Below are 21902 nucleotides of genomic sequence, written 5' to 3'. Positions count from 1 at the left end.
TTTCAAATCACGTGGTTTTTTAATTTAGCCAAAACCCTATCAGAAAAACAATTAATATAAATCGCAAAGTTTGCGACAATTTGATTTATCACCGAATTTAACACAAAAATATAAGAAAATGACCGATGCAAATTCCTCATTTTTCCGAAATCAGAGATCCACGAATGTTCATGCTATAGATTAAAAAAAGATTTTACAGTATTCGAGGGATGTTTAATAAATTCGCGGAATATTTATTGTACAAAATAAGATATTATGTTATGTCAATTTTTAATTACACTAAAAATGTGTATAAATATTTTATGGCCACGTGTGAGGTTTGGAGCTCATTAAAACCTATTCATTACCTGAATGCTCTGCGTTGATTTTCCTTTAGTGGTTATCCCATTTGTGTTTGATGTGTAAATGATTATCTTGTGTACTTCATTTGTATTTGTTTCGCAGGTAGTTGTGCCCAACTATATACCACACATGCACCATCGGTTTGTTAATTTCCGATGAATATATTTGCAGTAACCATGTATCATTACATTACGTAACTTTGACTTTTGGTATGCTGAAATTTAGATGCCAACTTTCAAGTTGTATAATGTGTTTAGTGACGCGTGTTTCACATAGTTGTATGTTATCTTATTATGTCTTTTGGAGGTCAAAGAGGAAGTTGTCAGTTCGTGTTAGTTTATCGTTTGTCCAATTGCGTCCTGTACCACTTCTGAGAAACAAACACGTAATACCAAGCCCAATGACACCATCTCTGCCCAAGCAGGTCCAGGCCCACACGCGCACCAAACCACGTCTCCGAGGACGTGCCCCTCCACCCCCAATAAATCGAAGTACTGACAGGACTGGTGTGACGATGCTTTTGAGAGGATGGATATAAAAGCATCAAGCTAAGTTTATCTACATCACCACAATCACCACAATTGTGTATGTTGGTACGAAAAAAACATTTGGTACAACAATTTTGCGAAACAAATTTGGGTATGAAAAACAATTTGGGTACGAAAATATATTTGGGAACAAAAAAATTGGGACCGAAAAAAATTTGGGTACGAACAAACAATTGGGAATGAAATAAATTGGGTACGAACAAAAAATTGGGTACGAAAAAAATTGGGTACGAACAATTTTTGGTACGGAAAAAAAAATGGGGAAACGGGAAAGTAGTACCTGTGGGGAACTTGACCCACACTCGCACATTTTCGGCCCTTTCCGTCAAACATCAGATAAGTTCCTCAAAGGCAATAGTATGAATACACATTTCGGAAGCGGTAATGCGGTCCTACCTACGCGCGTCAGAATGTAAGCGAAATATGTACACAAGTCTGTCAGGAATGATTAAAATTAACGAAGAAAATCATGTATTGATGTAAGTTTTTTTAAGGAATGTGCAGAAAATATATTAAACAAGAGCTGTGTTTGTGAATCACAATGCCCCCTGCTGCGCAGCTTTGAAGCCATTTATTTTACCTTTGACCTTGAAGGATGACCTTGACCTTTCACCACTCAAAATGTGCAGCTCCATGACATACACATGCATGCCGAATATGGAGTTGCTATCTTCAATATTGCAAAATTTGACCTTTGACCTTGACCTTGAAGGATGCCCTTGACCTTTCACCAATCAATATGTGCAGCTCTATGAGATACGCATGCACGCCAATATTGAAAAAGTTATAGCCAATATTAAAGTTTTCGGACAGACAGACAGACACTTTATATTTGACATTTGACCTTGAAGGATGACCTTCACCTTTCACAACTGAAAATGTGCAGCTCCATGAGATGCACATGTATGCAAAATATCAAGTTGCTATGTTCAATATTAAAAAAGCTATGGCCATTAAAGTTTTCGGACGGACGGACAGACTGACACACTGACTGACTGACTGACTGACAGTTCAACTGATATAGGCCACCCTATCGCAATGGCGATATTTTTCTCAGCCACATAATTGTTAATAGTTTGATATCACAAAATGAAAGTGAAAGTAGAACTGTCAAAAATGACAACCTGTCAACGTGTTGTTTGTGCTGGCACGAGAGGGCGATTGCACTCAATGTGTTCACATTTTGACCATAGGCTTTGTCAATGACCTTTATAGTATGGGTGGCTTTGATATTATTTATTGCTATCATGTAACTGCATGATTGTGTATATGTTTACAATACACAAAGCATAAATAATGATGTAAATATACTGATTGAGCTTATAATAATCTGAGAACTATAGCCAGGTCAATCAAGGACTTAAAATACAATTTTGTGTCCTGATTTCATGAAGAAATGACCATGCATGTCCTAGATTTCAAATTCAAGGCCCTGGTGTGACACATTGGTAGCATTACCGTTAAACTGTTTCCAGGCTTATGAAATTAGTTTTTATTGAACTATCTAATCAAAATCAGGCACTGATTTTTCTTGTTTTAATACAGTCATAGATCAGTTGTGGCCTCTGGGTAATGACCAATTTTTGCTTACTTGTCACACCCTTAAAATTTTTCACACGTCTATAATAGCAAATCTGGATTTAGGTGATCTTCAATGGTACATTTAAACTTTAGCTCTGTTACAAGAGTGCTGGTAAAGTCCAGTCACATATTTAAATCTAGGCCATGTCAAAATCAGTGTCAAAGACAAATGAAAGATGCGTTCATAAATTACTGTCCAGTTGTTTACTACTGCTGTAATTTTTTATATAATATGACTGATGAACATCATGTGAGAGAAAATTCACATTATCATTGTATATCAGGTTTAGCAGCTTTTTAGATAACAAAGTATGCTAGTTTTCAATGTCGCTTCTGGGGATCAAACCCGTAGGGCTTTTAGGAAGATTCTGAAAGTTTCGATCCCTCGAGAGCAACCAAACCAAAAATTAAGTCAAATATTGCCGACTCGGTTTTTTGAGTCGGTTCATGAGGGATAATGGAGCTTGATTGGTCATTGTCGGCTCTGGTACTACTTACATGTACCCCGGGTACTCTTAAGTATACTTTCATGTACCCTGGGTACTCTAAGTATACTTACATGTACCCCAGGTACGGTAAATACACGTAATTGTACTCGGTCCATATTACTGTACCCGAGTTGTATTCGCGCCGAAAATTCGATGTCGTAAAACGCGCAACCGATTATCTTAAACACACTTCTTTTAAAAAAACACTGCATCAACATGCTTTTTGAGTATGTGTTACGATAATATAGAGACCATTCTACAGAAAATTGATATAAATGTGTAATTACAAAAAAATAGTCGACAACGACTGATTTAGGGTTAAATTTCCCGGGTACATTATAGTATATTTACCGTACCCGGGATACATGTACGTATACTTAAGAGTACCCGGGGTACATGTACGTAGTACCCGAGCCGACAATGAACAATCGAGCGATAATGGAAGGTGCAACATCTCTCACGCCCCCTAGCATCGCCTTTAGCAGTATTCAATTCTCAACAGGAAAGTGCTGGAGTCATTGATCCCGAGGGACAAGAAAAACAATTGATTAATGTTCGAAATAAATAATTTGATTGATGACAATTCTATTATTTGAGCCAGGTCACAGGAAAAGCGCAGTCAAATCAGTATCCAATTAAATTATTTGTTATTGTCAGAAAAACGCTTTTAAGCAAACAGCTTTCAAGCGACTGCAGGATGATCTAGATCCAAACTGGCCACAATCGCCTTAATGTCTCTTTTACTGTGACACAGTTCATTTAACTTTAAAATGATAAAAAGTACTAACACTAAGAAAGAGTACGAACCAGTAAAGAGTTTGAAATCAATGTTGAATTTCAGGACAGCTTGGTGATCTGCAAATCCCCGATGAAATGTTGATATCGGGTATCATAGTCATTCAATAAGTCGCAAAATGCTCGAATACAATTTATAAAGCACACTATGACTTATATTGATATCTAAAAATACTAGTATGCCAGTTTTGCCTTGTCAAGCTGTTACGATCCAGAAAGTCCTTCATTCACATCGAGTATATATCCTTCGAATTCCAACTATTGTTGTCATAAGCGGAGATTTAGTGAATAAATAATTCATATATCCTAAATGACAGCTTCTAAAAAGCGAAACAAGCCAATTTATGCAGTAAGAAAGTTTTGAATCGAGACTCTCATGGGGGCGGCCATTGTTGAATGTTGAAACACGAACGACAACTCTTCTAGGAGAATGTTATCAATGACGAGCAATCTCCTACGCAGTGGCGAATGCAAAAGGGAAGTAACTGAAAAATCAAGTTATCTCAATCGGACTGGCTCGGTCTTTTACATAGGGCGCCATTGTGATTTTTTTTTATGGTTATGATACCTTGGACGATGCTGTTTCAGCATCGTCAAAAATGGAACTGTGCATTTTGAACTACCTTCTTGCAGCCCAAGACATAAAGATGCCCAAGTATCCATCCCTTCTGGTATTTGTGTGTTAGTGATTGTGCTTAGGAGTGATGTTGGGCTAAGTGTATGTGTTCTAATTAAAAAGGTATTGTATACAATACAGATATTAACTTATATTATATTGTATAATGCCGTTTAAAATGTATGGTATTGAAATAACATTTTAATAGTCAAAGATGCCTTACATGGTGTTGGCGGAATCCAAATATATTTAACTTAATGTTGAATTATCCAGTCTTGATGAAACTTGGGACATTGCTTGCATGGAAATCTTGCTTGGTATTATTGTTGATGCCAGACGGCATGTTAAACGTGCTTCAAATAGAAATGGGTGTCCACTGAATAACTTTGGTTTGGAGGGATTTATTGCACTCAAGTTTAGGCAATGGTAGCCCACATGCAGGCCTAGCTTTGAGTTGCATTTGGGACCAGTTAGATGAAGATCAAGCTGTCAATAAAATTCGAAAAAAAGTTTTCAACCATGAATGTTTTAGAGTTTTGATGGGGTTTTTGCGTTGAAATGTTGTTTAAATTGTGTTGAAGATAAATCAACAAAAATAAATCACAATGAGAACTGAAGTGGACTTGTGGATGTTATTGTGTTCCACTGACTATACAACATTATCTTACATGCAGACCTATCTATTGATGGCTCAAATGTGTAGATAAATAAAACATTGCAAACCTGGTTCCTTTTTATTGCCCTGTAACATGTATTGTGTCAATAAAATGAACATACTCTGTGTTCATGAATGAAAATGATAACCAAAGAAAATTGCTTTTTTTAATGTAAACAACATTGTATGTATTTCCAGACCTGTCTAAGGACTGTCGTAACAACCTAACGCAGTGTAGGGTCCACGCCTTGTGTAGCAGCCAGGGTCCAGGGCTTGGCATGCAGTGTCGATGTAACAGGGTCTTCTACCTGAAGGATCTCCTGTGTGTTCGTAAGTACTGGCATTGCAAGTTGCATGGTTTGGTATGGCAACAAATAGTTTGAAACTGCAACAAATGAGGGTTGGTAGTTACTACTAATTGCAGCCAAGGTCCTGAGGGCTGAGAATGCAGTGTCCATGAAACAAGGGCTTCTATCTGAAAGACCTCATGTGTGTCTCTTACTACTGGGATAAAGAAAGGCTGTGGTTATGAAGTCTATAAATTTTGCGGCGAAAAATTGTTAATATATTTTGAACACATCACTTTCAAAATGTATTCCAACAAATAAGTCATAAAGTGTGTATTGAAACAAATGTTAGTTGATGTTGCATTAGATTTGGCAATGTCTCCGCAGGCTGCCTAAGCATCTTTTTCTTTAAATTTTAAATTAAGTAGTGAATGCTATCCTTTATGTATTTTATTTGAATTCTCCAAAAATACACAAGAAGTCACATGCAAATTTATTGAAATTATCTTTACTTTTGTTGTTATTTCAGCATGCAGAACGTCCTGTGATGATGGGTTTTACATGACAGAGCAGTGTAGCATGGAGACAGATGTCGTGTGCAAACGTAGGTGATAGTCTGTGACATAATTACACATTGTTTTTGGAAAACACACAGTAACAAACAAAGTTCATTTCTCTTTTCATAGCGATTTCTTTCTGTTGATTATTTTCTAATACAACGCTTGCTAATGTTCGTGAAATACAATTTTACAGTTCGGCGGCAAAAATGGCCGCCACGACAAGAAAACGTGACTGCTCTATTGGATTGTCAAACTCAGACTTTATTCTTAGAAAGATGAAAAATTCAAAACTGACCTAACATGCTGTATACATGTTCTGGTTGGTCAGTATAAATATGTCGGTTGACCGACTCTCTTATGTTCCGGTTCAATGACGCACAGAAACCCGCTAGACCAAATTATCATGTTTGAACCTTGCTGACAGGATGCTTGTTGATGGCTTTTAAAGATAAGCATATTTGGAGTGTGTTTCATAACTAATCTTGTTTGACATCTTTAAGTATATACCTATAGGCAGTCACATTTTGATTTGCACCGTGATAACCGTAGTACATTTTAATGTAAACTTAATTACGTTTTATTATGATTTGGTAAATATTTAAATTAAGATTCTTTAATTTTATTTAAACCACTATTTTCTCTATATTTAAACTTCTATTTCATTCTATTCTATTCTTTATAATTAACATCTATAAATTATCTCCAAAATTCAAGAATACTATAATTATGAAATTATGGTTGTTGTGATAAAATATTTATTAATAATTTTCTACAATTATTAATGTATTAATACCAACTACGTTACAAGTTGTACTTGATACATCTGGTTGTCAAACAGTTTTTAACCCTTTATCACTTAGATACGTATTTGACGCATTTGTAGTCCCATAGAAAGTTAAATTTAATATAATACCTTTCTTACTAAATTAAATTTTTAACGGCTTCATTTCCAACCCTTAGATACTGATGAGCAGCAAACAGCATAAAACCTGAACAGACTGAGTTACTAGCAGGCTGTTCTGGTTTTATGCTGTTTGCACATAATCATATGCACTTTGCCTCTGAGTTGGAAAGGGTTAATCAAGTTGTCAGAATGTTGTTGAACAATAGCCCTCTTCAGAAAAGTCTAAAGTTTATATATTTATTTAAATATGAAACAAAATAACACATCTGATTATAGGTTGCAAGCTTTTTCTATGCCAAATCAATCTATAAAAAAATAAGCGCAACAATTCTAATTTTTTACCAAGTTATAAGTTATTAAATTCATTTGTCATTTATAAAAATGATTAAAGCAGGTAACAATACCTTTGAAAGACTTTCTTGGCTTCAGCATAATCCACATATTGTCTCTATCAGCTTGCAGCCATTGCAGTGGTAGTTCTTATGAGGCTGCTGCATGTACCACCACCCAGGACACCATATGCATCGGTATACAGACGTGGAATTGATTAGCCACTCCCCACAGGCTAATCAGGGACAACACTTTCCGCCCAAATCAAATGTTTGATCAAGAAGAGAATTCTTTAAACAAAAAATACTATAAAAGTGGAAAGTGTCATCCCTGATTAGCCTGTGCGGGTTTTACGTGTGTATGTAGGTTATATTGCACTGATATTTTGTGTGTAGGTAGGTTAAATTAATAAATTGCTTGGTTTGCACAATTATTACAATAATTAAGAACTAAAAAATTGAAAATTTGGTTTCAGGCATTGTCATGTTTCGTGTTTGTAATTTACATAAACTAGATCTACATTGTTGTTGTTTTTGCGCAGAAATTGAATGTTTGAAATGTTTTACAATATTTGTAATATGTGTAAAACTGTTGCATATGTTTGAGTTAAACCTTGTTACAGATGTGACTTTTCCACTGAGGCAGTTTGAGGCTAAAATGGCATCTTTGAGAGGTATGTCGTATAATCTTTGCCATTTTTGACTTTTCCAAGAGTTTGAGAGGGTTTATCTTCATCCTGTGATATAATGTGACATAATTGTTAAAAAAAAAACATATTTAAAATATAAGTCGATGTATTTAACCTGGAGAAAAAAAATCTTATATCAATAAAGAAGACATATATATTATATAAATTAAGTAAATTACTTCAAGTGCTAAACACATGTGTAACATCATTTAAAGTTTAATCACAGTTTGCTCACTAGATCTGGTGACATTTTATTTACCAGTATTCAATGGTTTTTTTGTCCTACCAGACCTGGTGACTGTCAATGTGAGCATGTCCAGAAACTTGTTCATGGAGCGATTGGATGGTATCAAGAAACTGGAAGAGTCCATCTACCTGTCCAGCAATAAACAGGCCCTTGGCTTTGTGTGGGTGCGACCTGAATCAGGTTGGCCATAGCATTGGTCTTTGAAATAGTTAAACCACTATGTTATTCAAAATCTTTGTTTTATGCTTTACTATTAAATGTGAAATCAGTATGCTGAATAGGTTGTGACCACAGCTATGCTAGAATTTTAAGTTAAGTGTACTGTCCTGTATTGTAAAGTGCCATGAATCTCCTGATATTGTTTTCTTTAGGTCAGTATTTCTTTATTTAATAAAATGTATATGTATATCTGTTTTATAAATGAAATTAGATGCTAATACTGTTTAATGTGTTAAAACTCAATTTAAGCCTTTTTATACCCCTGTCTGTCCGTCTGTCTGTCCGTCACACTTTTGCGTTTAGGTTTAAAAAAATGCTCATAACTTCTATGTCCCTTCAGATGTAACCTTCATATTTAGTATGCATGTATATATGTTGACAAGGCCTTTCCATACGCACACTTATTTTGACCCCTTTGAACTTGACATTGAACTTAGGGTCAGCGTTTAGGTTTCAAAAGCTGTGTTTAGGTTTTGAAAAAGCATTTTTGGGGGCATATGTCTTCCGATGGAGACAGCTATTGTTTTTCAGTTTAAGGTGTTTTAGATATATCCAATTGGTGAAAGTAATTTGACATGTAAATGCTTTCTGCTAGGTCTGACCATTACAATCAGGGCATCAGAAATATTCCTGATTCCTGAGTATGCTGATGTCAACTACATCGATGACGAGAAGTTTATAAACGGTTCTGGCTCCATGGATGTCAAAGAACAGATGGCATCCATTCGAAAAAACAACTGCAGGTACCTTTTTAAACAAAATCTGCAGTTTTGTAAAGCTTGTGGAAGAAAAATTATTGTTTACATTTATAGTACGGATGGTAATGAATGAATCTAATATTTGATTATTTGAAAACTTGACAAATATTCAAATAAAACATTCTGGTATGAATATTGAAAAGTGTTTTAGAAAATCATTGATATTCTCCATAAAAATTTAAGTTTGTACAACTACAAAGTCATATGAAAGATCTGTGTGCAGATAACTATCATGTATTACCGGTAGTCAGTGATTTGATAAAGCTGTCATAATCGTTTTGATAATTTGCATACAGGATGGTAGCAGGGTCAGTTTTTGTCTGGCTGATATGCAGTTTGTCTCAGTCAATCACAAAAGTCACTGACACTAAGCGTGCTGTAGGGATTAAAGGGACCTTTTCACAGATTTTAGCATGTTACTAAAGTTTGTCATTGAATGCTTTAAATTGATACGTGTACACATTGAAACTAAATGGCTCCAGTAAAAACAAGAATACAATGAATAAAAGAAAAAAAAGGTAAAAAAAGGTAAACCCAAACTGGGCTAAAACCACTTACCATTGGAGTTAAAATCTAGCACTTTAAACACCCAGCCATCTGTGCTCATACATTGATTGTTGTCTTTAATACTTTATATAAGCAATCCTCGTAGTGTCACAAAATATAACAATAATAACAGAACTCTCCAAATTATTCAATGATTTTGCGTTTGTAATGCTTTATAGTTTTTATGTCCCCCACTATAGTAGTGGGGGACATATTGTTTTTGCCCTGTCTGTTGGTCTGTTGGTTGGTTGGTCTGTTGGTTGGTTGGTTTGCGCCAACTTTAACATTTTGCAATAACTTTTGCTATATTGAATATAGCAACTTGATATTTGGCATGCATGTGTATCTCATGGAGCTGCACATTTTGAGTGGTAAAAGGTCAAGGTCAAGGTCATCCTTCAAGGTCAAATATATGTGGCCAAAATCGCTCATTTTATGAATACTTTTGCAATATTGAAGATAGCAACTTGATATTTGGCATGCATGTGTATCTCATGGAGCTGCACATTTTGAGTGGTGAAAGGTCAAGGTCATCCTTCAAGGTCAGAGGTCAAATATATGTGGCCCAAATCGCTTATTTTATGAATACTTTTGCAATATTGAAGATAGCAACTTGGTATTTGGCATGCATGTGTAACTTATTGAGCTGCACATTTTGAGTGGTGAAAGGTCAAGGTCATCCTTCAAGGTCAGAGGTCAAATATATGTGGCCCAAATCGCTTATTTTATGAATACTTTTGAAATATTGAAGATAGCAACTTGATATTTGGCATGCATGTGTATCTCATGGAGCTGCACATTTTGAGTGGTGAAAGGTCAAGGTCATCCTTCAAGGTCAAATATATGGGTCAAAATTGCTCATGTAATGTAACTTCTGCAATATTGAAGCAAGCAATTTTATATTTGACATGCATGTGTATCTCATGGAGCTGCACATTTTGAGTGGTGAAGGGTCAAGGTCAAGGTCATCCTTCAAGGTCAAACGTCATATAGGGGGACATTGTGTTTCACAAACACATCTTGTTTACAATTTAAAATCGTCAAAAGATGTAAATAATGCATATTTTAGAGCATGGTAAATGTTCATTATTACTTTTTCCTGGCATATATCATAACTAGAACAATGCCTACCCGAATAGGCAGACTACGCTACGTGTCAAAATCAATCAATTAACAGGGGTCCTGTTATCATATCGATTGTCTCACGTTCGCGGTCAAACCGAAAAAGGGGCATTGTTTAATGTGGTTGTTAATTGACTTTAATCTACTACGTCATTATTTCCCGCTGTGTAAGGGCAAAGGATAGTTGTTCACACATCTAAAGTCCAACATCGCTGAGTAAAAAATTAAAAGCAGTTTAAGTTTGATCTAACGGTACTGTATTGTTGTATTTTTTATTATATAAATGTTATAAATGAATAAAGGCGTATCAACAACTACGCGTTACACACCGGTCTTAATAACAATAACGCAGTCGCGTCACCATCAATGTTTAGAACACTTACACTGAAAACGCGTGGCTTGTATCTAGTAACGGAAGTAGTAATGTTTAATTTGACGTTAATAGATCAAGTGTATTTCGGATAGGCTTTCGAACTTTTGCAATTAACGATGCGAAACTAAAAAAACGTACCAAAAATGCATATGTCTATAAATATCGCTACATTTTATACATGTCCCGGAAAATCGGCAAAAGTCCCGGAAAATTTAACTCAATGTCCCGGAATTGGTCTGAAAATTATGGCATGTATGGTCATGATGTTTTTTAATGTATGTGTATTTATTTGTTGTGTTTCTGTTCTTTTGTACTTTTCTGTAGATGCAGTTAACTTCTTGCATTATTTATAATTTTCATATTAATCATTATTCCCTGGGTATAAATACCATGTAATTTACATTTCCACATTTACATGTCACTGTATTTGGAACATTGCAGACACCCCCTCCCAGATGAGTACGACCTGAACATGCTGGTGGGTAACGACCTTGCCAGTGTTGCGCGAGAGATCGTGTGTGACTCCCAGAACACCAATCTCCCACGCTGCCCCAGCGACTACAAGGACGGGGACAAATATGTGGCCCAGATATTCAGCAAGCCTTGCTCTAAAGTAAGTGTATGCGTCTCATTGTGGGAAAACTGGGCTTAACCCTTTGCATGCTGGGAAATTTGTCGTCTGCTAAAATGTTGTCTGCTGAATTTCATAAATTTGCATTTTCTTCGATTTTTTTGCAAAGAATACCATCAGAATAGCAAACAGTTTGGATCCGGATGAGACGCCACGTTCTGTGGTGTCTCATCTGGATCCAAACTGTTTGCAAAGACCTTCAAAATTCGGTTCTAGCGCTGAAAGGGTTAATGCATGTGCTTAACCCTTTCCCACTTAGAAACGTATTTTGACGTGTTTGTAGTCCCTAAAAAAGTTAAATTTAATTAAAGACTTTTCTTGCTAGATTCATGTTTTAAAGGCTTCATTTCCAACCCTTTGATACTGATGAGCAGCAAACAGCATAAATCCTGCTAGTTACTCGTAGGCTGTTCTGGTTTTATGCTGGTTGCAAAAGCCATTTTCACTTTGCTTCTTTTGGGAAAACTTGGCTTAATGCATGTGCTAAAAGTGTCGTCTCAGATTTTACATGTGCAGTATGCTTATTCATGAGTCAAGTTGTTTTTTATTAAAATTCAGGATGTATATTTTAGTATTCTTGAACTCTTATAAATGAGACATTGCTACATTTTACGGCATGCATCATCAGGGGTAGTCTTCATAAATATCATGACAGTTTATAGTTATAGTTTTATGTAAAATTGTGAGTGATACATGATATGATTCTAGCAATTTAATAATTGTCAAGAAATTGTCATACCAACCATTTCTGCACTCACCTTATAGGTAAATAGGTCTACTATAGGCATCTGCCTTAACCCTTTCCCACTAAGAAGCGCAGTTAAAATGACTTTGTGCAAACAGCAAAAAACCACAACACCCTGCGAGTAATTGCAGTCTGTTTAGGATGCATGCTGTTTGCTGCTCATCAGTATCTAAGGGTTGGAACTGAAGCTTTTAAAACTTGAACCTAGTAAGAAATAAATGTAACTTTCTAAGGGATTACAAATGCGTCAAACTACGTTTTTAACCCTTTGCATGCTGGGAAATTTGTCGTCCGCTAAAATGTCGTCTGCTGAATTTCTAAAATTAGCATTTTCTTCGATGTTTCAAAGAATATTATCAGAATAGCAAACAGTTTGGATCCTGATGAGACGCCACGTTCTGTGGCGTCTCATCTGGATCCAAACTGTTTGCAAAGGCCTTCAAAATTCGGTTCCCGCACTGAAAGGGTTAAGTGGTAATTTTGTACATCTCAGGTTCCCGAAAAGGCAGAGCATGCTCAGTTTAAGACGATCTCAACAAACACCATCCAGTGTCCTGGCAACTCTGAAATCGCCAAGGAGATCTTCAACAAGAGGTATGCTGACCCCGCATATCTGACCTTCCCGTCTGAAGAGTGCAAGAGCAACATGGAGACATGTGGACGTTGCTTGACAAAACAGGCGTGTATATCTGGTATGTTTACCTTTCAGAACCAGTTTGTTTTCGTTTCTGGCATTGTTGAATACACTTCGTGACTGTTTGGTTATACAGAAGGTCACTTATAATTACCATTTGGACTGATTCTTTCTGATAAGAAATTGGAAGCTAATGATGAAAATCAACTTTTCATAAATAACAGCTTAAAACATGATACATTATTATTAAACATTCATTTTTTCACATATACTCGTTAGTACATGTACTTCACAATGCGGACACAAGATTATGTAGTAACACAAAGTGACGCTTTACCTATAGGTTCCAACGAGACCGACTGCTGCAACCTCCAGTGTCACGCTTCCTCGGAGTGCCAGCAGTTCTACAGTGAACAATGCCCTGCACCGGATATAGAATGTTCAAGAGGTGAATGCTTTTAAAACAGAAATATTAACACTTTTCCTGATATATTTCACTTAAAAAGACTTTCTCATGTATGTGTTTGGTATGTGTTTGACATCAAAACAATTGTTTCGTTGAGTTACATTAAGAAAATGTAGTCCATTTATAAAAAGTGAGAGCGATGATTTTCTGTGTCTTTTTACTGTTATCTCTACTATGTATGGAACTTCTTTTAGACAGGTATTATGTGGGGCTTAAAAAATATTCAAGTATCCGTGTATAGTGATTTGAAATTTTTATAGACGCAGATTGACATATAATAATTATTACTATTACAGCAGGTCCGTAAAACGATTGTCCTACAGCAATATCAATGAAGATATTCAAATAAAATCATCATCATTACATAGAACATATTTAATGCTAAATTCAAATTTAATTGGAGAGCCACATATATCATTGTGTACTCGTATGGCAAAGGCAAACCGTTTGACTATTTGTTTATTTCTTACTCATTACAGGCACTATTGTCCGAATTGGAATTGTGCCGCGGTTCGAACACATAATGGACGAATTCAGCTGTCACTTGAGACATCACCCACCGACTGCACTTTACCGATTTTCGTACGAGACGACCGTGCCATGGCTGAACTTCTCGTTTGGCTCACGGGTCAAGGAAGTTCCCTACAAGAACTTCACTGACTTCATGCATGGATTTGAGGAAGAAGCATTCATCAGAATGAATCATTTTACAGGCACGTTTCTAGTTAACAATGTGTTCATAACATATAAATATAATAATAATAATAATAATAATAGTGATACATCTACTTATGATAATGCTACTACTACTGGTATTACGACATAATAATGCTACTACTACTAATATTACTACAATAACTACAGTTACTTCTACTACTACTAAGTCTACAAATAATAAAAGTAATAATATAATATAAAGAGTTGCTTTTCCATTTCTGAGACCAAATATCGCGACTAAGCTTAATTAAAATGTGTGTGGCATTATACTAATAGTGTTGTTCTAATGTCCTTTCTAGAGAGCAGATATGATGACGAGGTCATCTTGAAGGGTTCCTTCAAGCATCAGGACCCAAGGAAGGCTGAGAACTTCACACTTCATAAGATGAAAAACATTAACGACCTTCGACGATCTCCATTCACAATAAGTTCGAGCACGACTAAGTTATTTACTAAGATACAATTTGAACGTCCATTTCAACATTCTACACTAACGTGGATTGAAGGAGGTTGCGATAAGAATTTGTCTCAAATTTTGCCCTCCCAGGGCATATATGAAGACTATGGAAAAACTGTTCAACCACCGGAGAAAAGGATGGACAATGGCCAGTTTGTGTATCAAATCATGTCTAAAGATGAGCTTCCGCATATCAGGTTTTCAATACCAGGTATGGTATAATATTATTACCATACTATTTCTTTAATTTACCTTGTTAACCTCGATTCTGACCGTTCTGTAGAATAATTGCTCGTTGTTACCCAATTTAAAAATGAGTTCACATATAAATGTTTTTCACTGTGTTTAAATGTTGCACTAGTTTATTTTTATTGGAACATTTAAAACGATCGATTCACATTACTCTAATTGTTGTATACGGTCTAGCTTAAGTTAGAAGTTGAGTTTCAAGAACAAGGCCTCAGAGTACCTTTGTTTTATGATTGCGCTCGTTTTCCTCTTTTGCAGAAAATACTTCAGTTATGTCATTTTACAAGGATCGTTACGGAGATTCGAAAATGAATCCTTGGTCTTTGAATGGCGAACTGTCCTGGATAAAGCAAATGCAGTCTTGGAATATCACACTTACTGGTAACTCACTGTTTATTAGTTATACGGAATACATGTAAGTGTAATGTTTATGCGTGCAATTATTGTAGGAACGGGTCTGGACATATTGAAATGATTGTTGCATGTTGTATACTGACATAGACATTGTCAGTTTGTAATTATCAAGTTAATTGCAAACTTCACTGTCTTCAAATAAAATTTACTTGTCAAAAAGGTTCTTGCAATCTGTTTTAATTAAACGCGTTAACGAATGTAGGGTTTATCATGATGATGTGTCTTTAAATATAAAATAAATCTGTTGTGATAACCTGAAACATGAAAATTACATTAACATTTCAAGATATACGCAAAACACGGGGAATAGGAGTAATTTTTGACGGCACTTGAAAAAAAAAACAACGATGTTGGGTGCCGTCTGATACACGTTTATCCTACGCCGTATAAATTTGTACCACCATTCATTTCTTAAACTAGGTGAGGGCACACATATCGAAAGCTTTATATCGTTCCGTTATATTCCAGGATCAGTTACCATTTGTCCCGGACTTTTTACTTTGGAAGTCTTCCTCGAAGCGACATCTGAACGCGTTGCAAACTATGACATACTTGTAGCCTGCCCAAAGGACTTTTCAACAACGTTCATTTTACGATGCAACTCGGTCAACGTTGTAGACGTTTTCTCTGTTGTCATAAACGATTCCTCCACAAGCCATAAGATTGTTTTGTCGTCCGTGCAAGGACCCCAATATTTTGTGGATTCACAGAGTTATGCGGAGACATCACAAATAAGCGAATCAGCGCCGTGGCTTTTCCTCTTGGCAATTGTTGCCATCTGCTTTTGCATAGCAGTATTCCTACTAATGTTCTATGTTAAGTGTAATAAAAATAAACCGAAAACTACTGTAACGGATATCCCTGTACCTAAGCCAGATTTGGGACCGCAAATGACTTTGCTTAAGAGCATCGACAAGATTGAAGAGATTAAGGAATCCAAGAAAACCAAATTGATAAAACTTGTTCTAACTGTGCTCTACGTGACCTACGCGGTGATATTCTCTTTCTGTGCGACGTTCGGTATTTTTCATGCACTTCAACAGCATCAGATTAACGAAGTTGGAGTGGCAGTCAATGTAAGTTCTCATGTTAAGGCTCTTCTGCAAGTCAGCCTTGATGAGATTGTCCGGAAGGAGACTGATCAAGTGCAACAGATGTTGGACAAAATTGGCAAGCGTATGCATGCTTGCAGTAATCATTTAAAATCATCTTTTAATTACAGCAGTCCGCAGAATGTGAATGAAAATTTATCAAACACGATGAAACTAATTTTTAATAATAGCTCGGGAATTGTTAAAGAAAAACTAAGAGACTATTCCAGAAAAAGACTTATTGTGTACCAAAGAGGAATGACAAAATTTCTAAACGAATTTAATAAGACATTGGACAAAAACTTGAAATCAATTCAGATCAAATATGCATCTTATTTGCAATCTGTTGCTACAAACAAGTGGTTTAAGTTTCCACAACAACTGTTTATGGAGCAGCAACTACTTCAAAGAAACCCACTAAACAAGGTGACAGACAATTTAGCGGCGTTCCTGACGTGGTTGGAAATCGACAAGGTTCAGGAAATCTTCGAGATCAAAAAGATGCTGATGGAAAGGTAAGTGTTTTTGTACCTGTTATAACTAATTTATCATACTGATAGTGTGTAATATTGTAAACATGTATACATACCATTTAAGGAAAGAAGATGTCTTAAAAGTATACATGAAAATGTTAATTTACCACCTTCGCAAAAAGCAATTCATACGACATGCATTTAATTGTATTAAATTCATTAGAAACACTATTTAAAAATCCGAGTTTTATAAAACCTTTCAGGAAGGTATTTGTTTAAATAATGTATTCAATTGTAAATGAATCACCTTTGGAAGAACACATAAAACAAAACACCCCACATTCCGTCATTAATTCCTATTTGTAAAATTGGCAAAGCGTTTAAATCGCATTCCGACACTTTGTTAGTATACTTATTTTGTTGATAGGGTTACATCTATGCTGCCGACGTTAGACTTTTCAATGCTTGAAGATGTTGGCGAGATTAGCGGCATTCAACAAAACCCTGAAGAAGATTATTTCGTCAATCTTAAGCCGTCTGCAAATTTCTTTAAGTTCTATTTTAGCGAACAAGAAAGCAGTTTAAGATTTAACTCTGAGCCAGCGAATGGAAATGAAAATACAATGGCAACGGAAGATGACAATTCAGTCCTAAGAATTCGTAGTGTTATATTGCCTCTTTTCGTAGGCGTCTTTGTGTTGTTGGATATTTGTTTGCTAGTGTATAGATCATCGTGGTTAATTCAGTCGTGGTATGCGTTTAAGCATGGTTTAGATGACCGTATTCCATGCGACACACTCACCAAAAAATTGCATTTTATACTGACTGGAAAGGATATTCCCAAGCCAGAAAATGTATGGGAGGATGGGTATGACCATATTCGGCGAATGAAAGATAAGAACTTTTGGGGTGGTGATAGTCGTAAATACTTTGAATACTGTCGCGGATCCGACCAAGAGAGAAAAGACATTTTGAACGAGTTGTGTGCAAAAAGTCAACAGTTAGCACCCGTAAATAATATGTCAAATAAGGGATGTTTTCATATTTACGGATTAAAAGTGTTAAAACATTCATATTCGCTATTTATGTCTGTCGTATTTTGGAGATTAGTGCTTATGTGCGCATTCGTGTTGTTATTATGTCTAATTGCCAAAGTGACACATGATCTTGTGACAATGGAATCGGCGATATTCTTGCTGGATATAGACGCTATGCAACCACTCTTGGACAGACAAAGTGACATCAGTTTACAAGTTGTTGAACAGTTTGTTGAATACCTCAATGAATTTCTGGTGGTATACAAAAACAGCATTGACGGCGAGGTACAAACTATAAACAATATTCTCGTTCAAGTGGCTGAAAGACAGGTGGGTCTTGTACCAGGATAATGGTACTTGTACATAAAGTGTCTGATCAAAAGTGTATTGGGTTTGTTATATCATTAAAATTACGGTAGAATATAAAAGTAGTTCGCGAACGATGTGTTTAAACTTTTGGCTTGCTTCTTTAATTTAATTTGTATTGCCTATCATCTTAATTGTCTCTAACTCACGAATTCATTCACATGGGACATATTTTTGTACAGCATTTTTGATTGCGAGGTGGAACCTTTTGTAGGATCCTTTAAACGAAGAAAAGACGCTTCACATGTAATGGCAGACCGTTGACGTTGTAACGTTTAAATAACACAAATGCTCAAAATGAACAAAAGTGTCGTACACTATTTCGAACAAATTAAGTGCCTTATAGCAATAGCCAACATTTCAACGCTAGATGTGGTATGGTTACATAGACTTAACGAGATACAAAATGCTCGTTTTTATTTTTGGGTGTCACATTATATTCCATTTTAATATCCCGCAACTATTCATGGACACACGACACTAACTTAGTAAATAAACATGTGTTGAGTATATTGTCCCGCAAAAAACAAAAAAAAGCGTGCTGTATCTCGTTATTTTTATGTTACCAGACCACAAATTATAGCGTTGAAATTTGGGCTATTGCTGTAAGGAACACTGATTTTTTTTGGTGTTAACTTTATTTTTAATCGAAATTTTAAGCCAAATTTTCGTTCAAATTGAGGGTTCATGTGCTTTTAATGCTTTCTCTTATAACGAATATATATTGTTAATTTATTTAAAGTTTATTTTCCTGCTACCAACTAGTTATCGGCCGTTGAAGCAAATGGATTGTTTAATACCGACATTTCATTGAAGTAACGTTTATACGTAGTATCTTAGGTAAAATCCACGAACTCATGAAAACATGAAGACAAATGTTTCATGTTCTGAGAAAACTGGGCATAATTCATGTGCGTAAAGTGTCGTTCCAGATTAGCCTGTGCAGTCCGCACAGGCTAATTAGGGACGACACTTTCCGCTTTTATGACATATTTCGTGAAAATGAAGTCTCTTTTTAGCAAAAATCCAATTTAGGCGGTAGGTGTCGTCCCTGATTAGCCTGTGCGGACTGCACAGGCTAATCTGGGACGACACTGTACGCACATGCATTATGCCCAGTTTTCTCAGATCACGACTTAAATGTTTCTGTGTGTTATTGCAGCAACTGCTGTTGAACACCGTGATCACAGACATGTGCAACCTGGCGGGCTCCGAGTCCTGCGACTTTGGCACGAATCTAGTCACCCTGTCGATCACTTCGTGCAACTTCTTGCCGCTGCATGCACATCTAAGCCCAGGTGAGATTCCGTCGACGACCTGTCTGTAGCAAACGCGTTACTGTTCTTCATTTATTTTTAATATCATATCAATCAATGCGTGTTCACCGCCCTCAGGAGTATAGACTTCTGATCTTTTTTAACAAACGCATCGTTTTAATGATAAGAAATACAAGTTTTGCTTCCTGATTAGGTAATTAGAGTTTTATTTAAGTTGTAAACCTTTAGAGGATAACCGTTTTTAAACGTTACTATGCACAGATAATTCGCAATGTCTATAATATGCCCAGCCTTAGATGTTTGTCTGAATGCTTCATACTTACTGCGCTTTTAGAGAAAGATTTTAGCTTGTTGTAAAAGAAGAAATGGTATTTTTTCAGGTGTTCAGAGTGAGATGTTTCTCGATGCAGTAAAGGCAGAGTTATCTCCCTTAGTTCTCAATCTTCGTGACATCATTTTCAATTCCGTTTACCTACTGCTGATTAGCGCGTGCTTAATGATCATTTGTCAGATCGCCGCCCGCGTTATATTTGTGTATCTACGGAATTCAAATCATTTAAAGCTGACCAAACTCTACCAGTTGCCGAGTGTATGCAGTGAAATGGACGGGTCTTCTCGGTACCGCGGGGGTAATGAGGACGAAAAGCAATCCAATGTAGCAGAAAGTTGTGAAAGTGGCGTATACGACTTGACCAATTAGTCTTATTAGCATTGCATTGTATGTAATTTAACATTATACGAGGATTGCTCTTGAATTGAGATTTTTTTAGATCAGTATTGTTCTTTTTAAATCCGAGTTAGTGACAATACATACTTGTTTTGTTTTTATGAAATGACTTTGCTAAATGTTATGTATATGCCGTTTATTAAATTGTGTTTATATTGTAAGATCATATTTTGATGATGTCTTTGTTACATGAAATCTGCTGTTATAATGTTGTTTGGTTTTACATGCTGTGATTCTTCCATTAAACAGTGAAACAACAATGTCTGTTTGAACAGCGTATTACATTTTGGCATACTCAACATTAAACTCAGAAATCCAAAAAGAAGGAAACTTTAATTGCATTACCCATTATTATTTTATTAGTCGTTTTGTGATAAGTAATTTCAAAATTGAAATATAAGTAGAATAAAACTTTTTATAATATTATTCAATGCCAGCTAAACAGATTCATTTATGAAAATAAGATACTTTTGTAAAACAATAGAGAAGTGATGATGAACACAATCTGCTTTAAATATTATTCACTCGAGTGTTTGCAGAGCAAAGAACATATCGCATCGGAAAGCGGGGGGCAATGAAGGGCGAAATGCAATCCAATGTAGCAGAAAGTTGTGAAGTAGGGTTTACCACTTGACCAATTAGAATAATTAGAGTTGCATTTGACCAACATATGTATGAGCTTGTTTATCTGCAGATTTGCTTTTTAAGGTCGAGTGTGTGACAACATTTGCTTATTCTGTGCTTAATATTATGTTCATGCTTAATATTTTGTATATGTATGTGCTGTTTATTACATGATGTTTTTGTTGTAAGATCATGTTTTGATGATGGTTTTGTTACAGAATTTACTGTTATAAATGTGTTCGGTAACTTTTTGCTTGTTCGTGTTATAAGCCAGCGAAACTACAATGTTTGTTTAAATTTGTAACCGGGAACGTTGGCGGTATCAGACAGGAGTCCTTTCCTGTCAATAACAGGGCCTAGCTCTGTGAAGAAGGGGTTTACTGCATGTGCGTAAAGTGGCGTCCCAGATTAGCCTGCGCAGTCTGCATAGGCTTATCAGGGACGACACTCTCCACCTTAACTTGATTTTTGCTAAGAAGATACTTTATTGAAACGAAAGATATCATATAAGTGGAAAGTGTCGTCACTGATTAGCTTGTGTGGACTGCACAGGCTAATATGAGACGACACTTTACGCACATGCATTAAACCCCTTTTTCATTCTATATTTTCACAACTTGATGTTAATTTGGATATTGTAAGCTTGAATGCATGTCTGTGGGATAGAATATGGGGCACGTCAGGTCAAGGTCACTGTTAAATGACATACTTAAAGGCCCTGCTCATTATTTCTAGTTGTGATAAAGGTACTGTGCTGTGTTTGTAGCTTACATGCAGACATTGAGTGTGAACAATTTTACCAATCTTGATGATACTTTGGATGTAAAACGCGTGGAATGAGAACTAGCATGGGAATGCATTTGGGATCAGAGGTTTCGAGAAGTTCACTTTTTATTATTATTATAGTAAAACGATTTCCCTTAACCAGTCAATAA

At 36.0% G+C, this 21902-nt stretch overlaps 1 protein-coding gene and 1 long non-coding RNA gene across 14 annotated transcripts in view; both read left to right on the top strand.

Annotated features, from left to right (window-relative positions):
* LOC127835070 (uncharacterized) overlaps positions 1-21213 on the top strand; it is a 322519-nt gene extending 301306 nt beyond the window's left edge. For 2 of the 13 annotated variants that reach the window (XM_052361315.1, XM_052361321.1), the window contains exons 12-23: positions 8081-8221; positions 8856-9003; positions 11501-11672; positions 12929-13127; positions 13413-13517; positions 14015-14248; positions 14552-14920; positions 15217-15339; positions 15841-16978; positions 17364-18303; positions 19502-19637; positions 19997-21213. In XM_052361315.1, the coding sequence (XP_052217275.1) occupies positions 8081-8221; positions 8856-9003; positions 11501-11672; positions 12929-13127; positions 13413-13517; positions 14015-14248; positions 14552-14920; positions 15217-15339; positions 15841-16978; positions 17364-18303; positions 19502-19637; positions 19997-20316 (4025 nt within the window). In that variant the 3' untranslated portion in view covers positions 20317-21213. The remainder of the gene's footprint in view (positions 1-8080; positions 8222-8855; positions 9004-11500; positions 11673-12928; positions 13128-13412; positions 13518-14014; positions 14249-14551; positions 14921-15216; positions 15340-15840; positions 16979-17363; positions 18304-19501; positions 19638-19996) is intronic. The other 11 variants (XM_052361325.1, XM_052361319.1, XM_052361326.1 and 8 more) reach the window with 10 other exon arrangements.
* On the top strand, positions 5296-7294 carry LOC127835082 (uncharacterized). Its single transcript, XR_008028338.1, has 3 exons — positions 5296-5355; positions 5842-5916; positions 7232-7294. It is a non-coding gene; the product is annotated as an uncharacterized LOC127835082 (long non-coding RNA).
* Positions 21214-21902: the final 689 nt, after the last annotated feature.

This window comes from Dreissena polymorpha, chromosome 6 (genome assembly GCF_020536995.1).
Source record: "Dreissena polymorpha isolate Duluth1 chromosome 6, UMN_Dpol_1.0, whole genome shotgun sequence".
Classification (NCBI taxonomy): Eukaryota; Metazoa; Mollusca; class Bivalvia; order Myida; family Dreissenidae; genus Dreissena; species Dreissena polymorpha.
The sequence above is the reverse complement of the archived record's forward strand: the minus strand, read 5'-3'. Positions and strand labels throughout refer to the sequence as shown.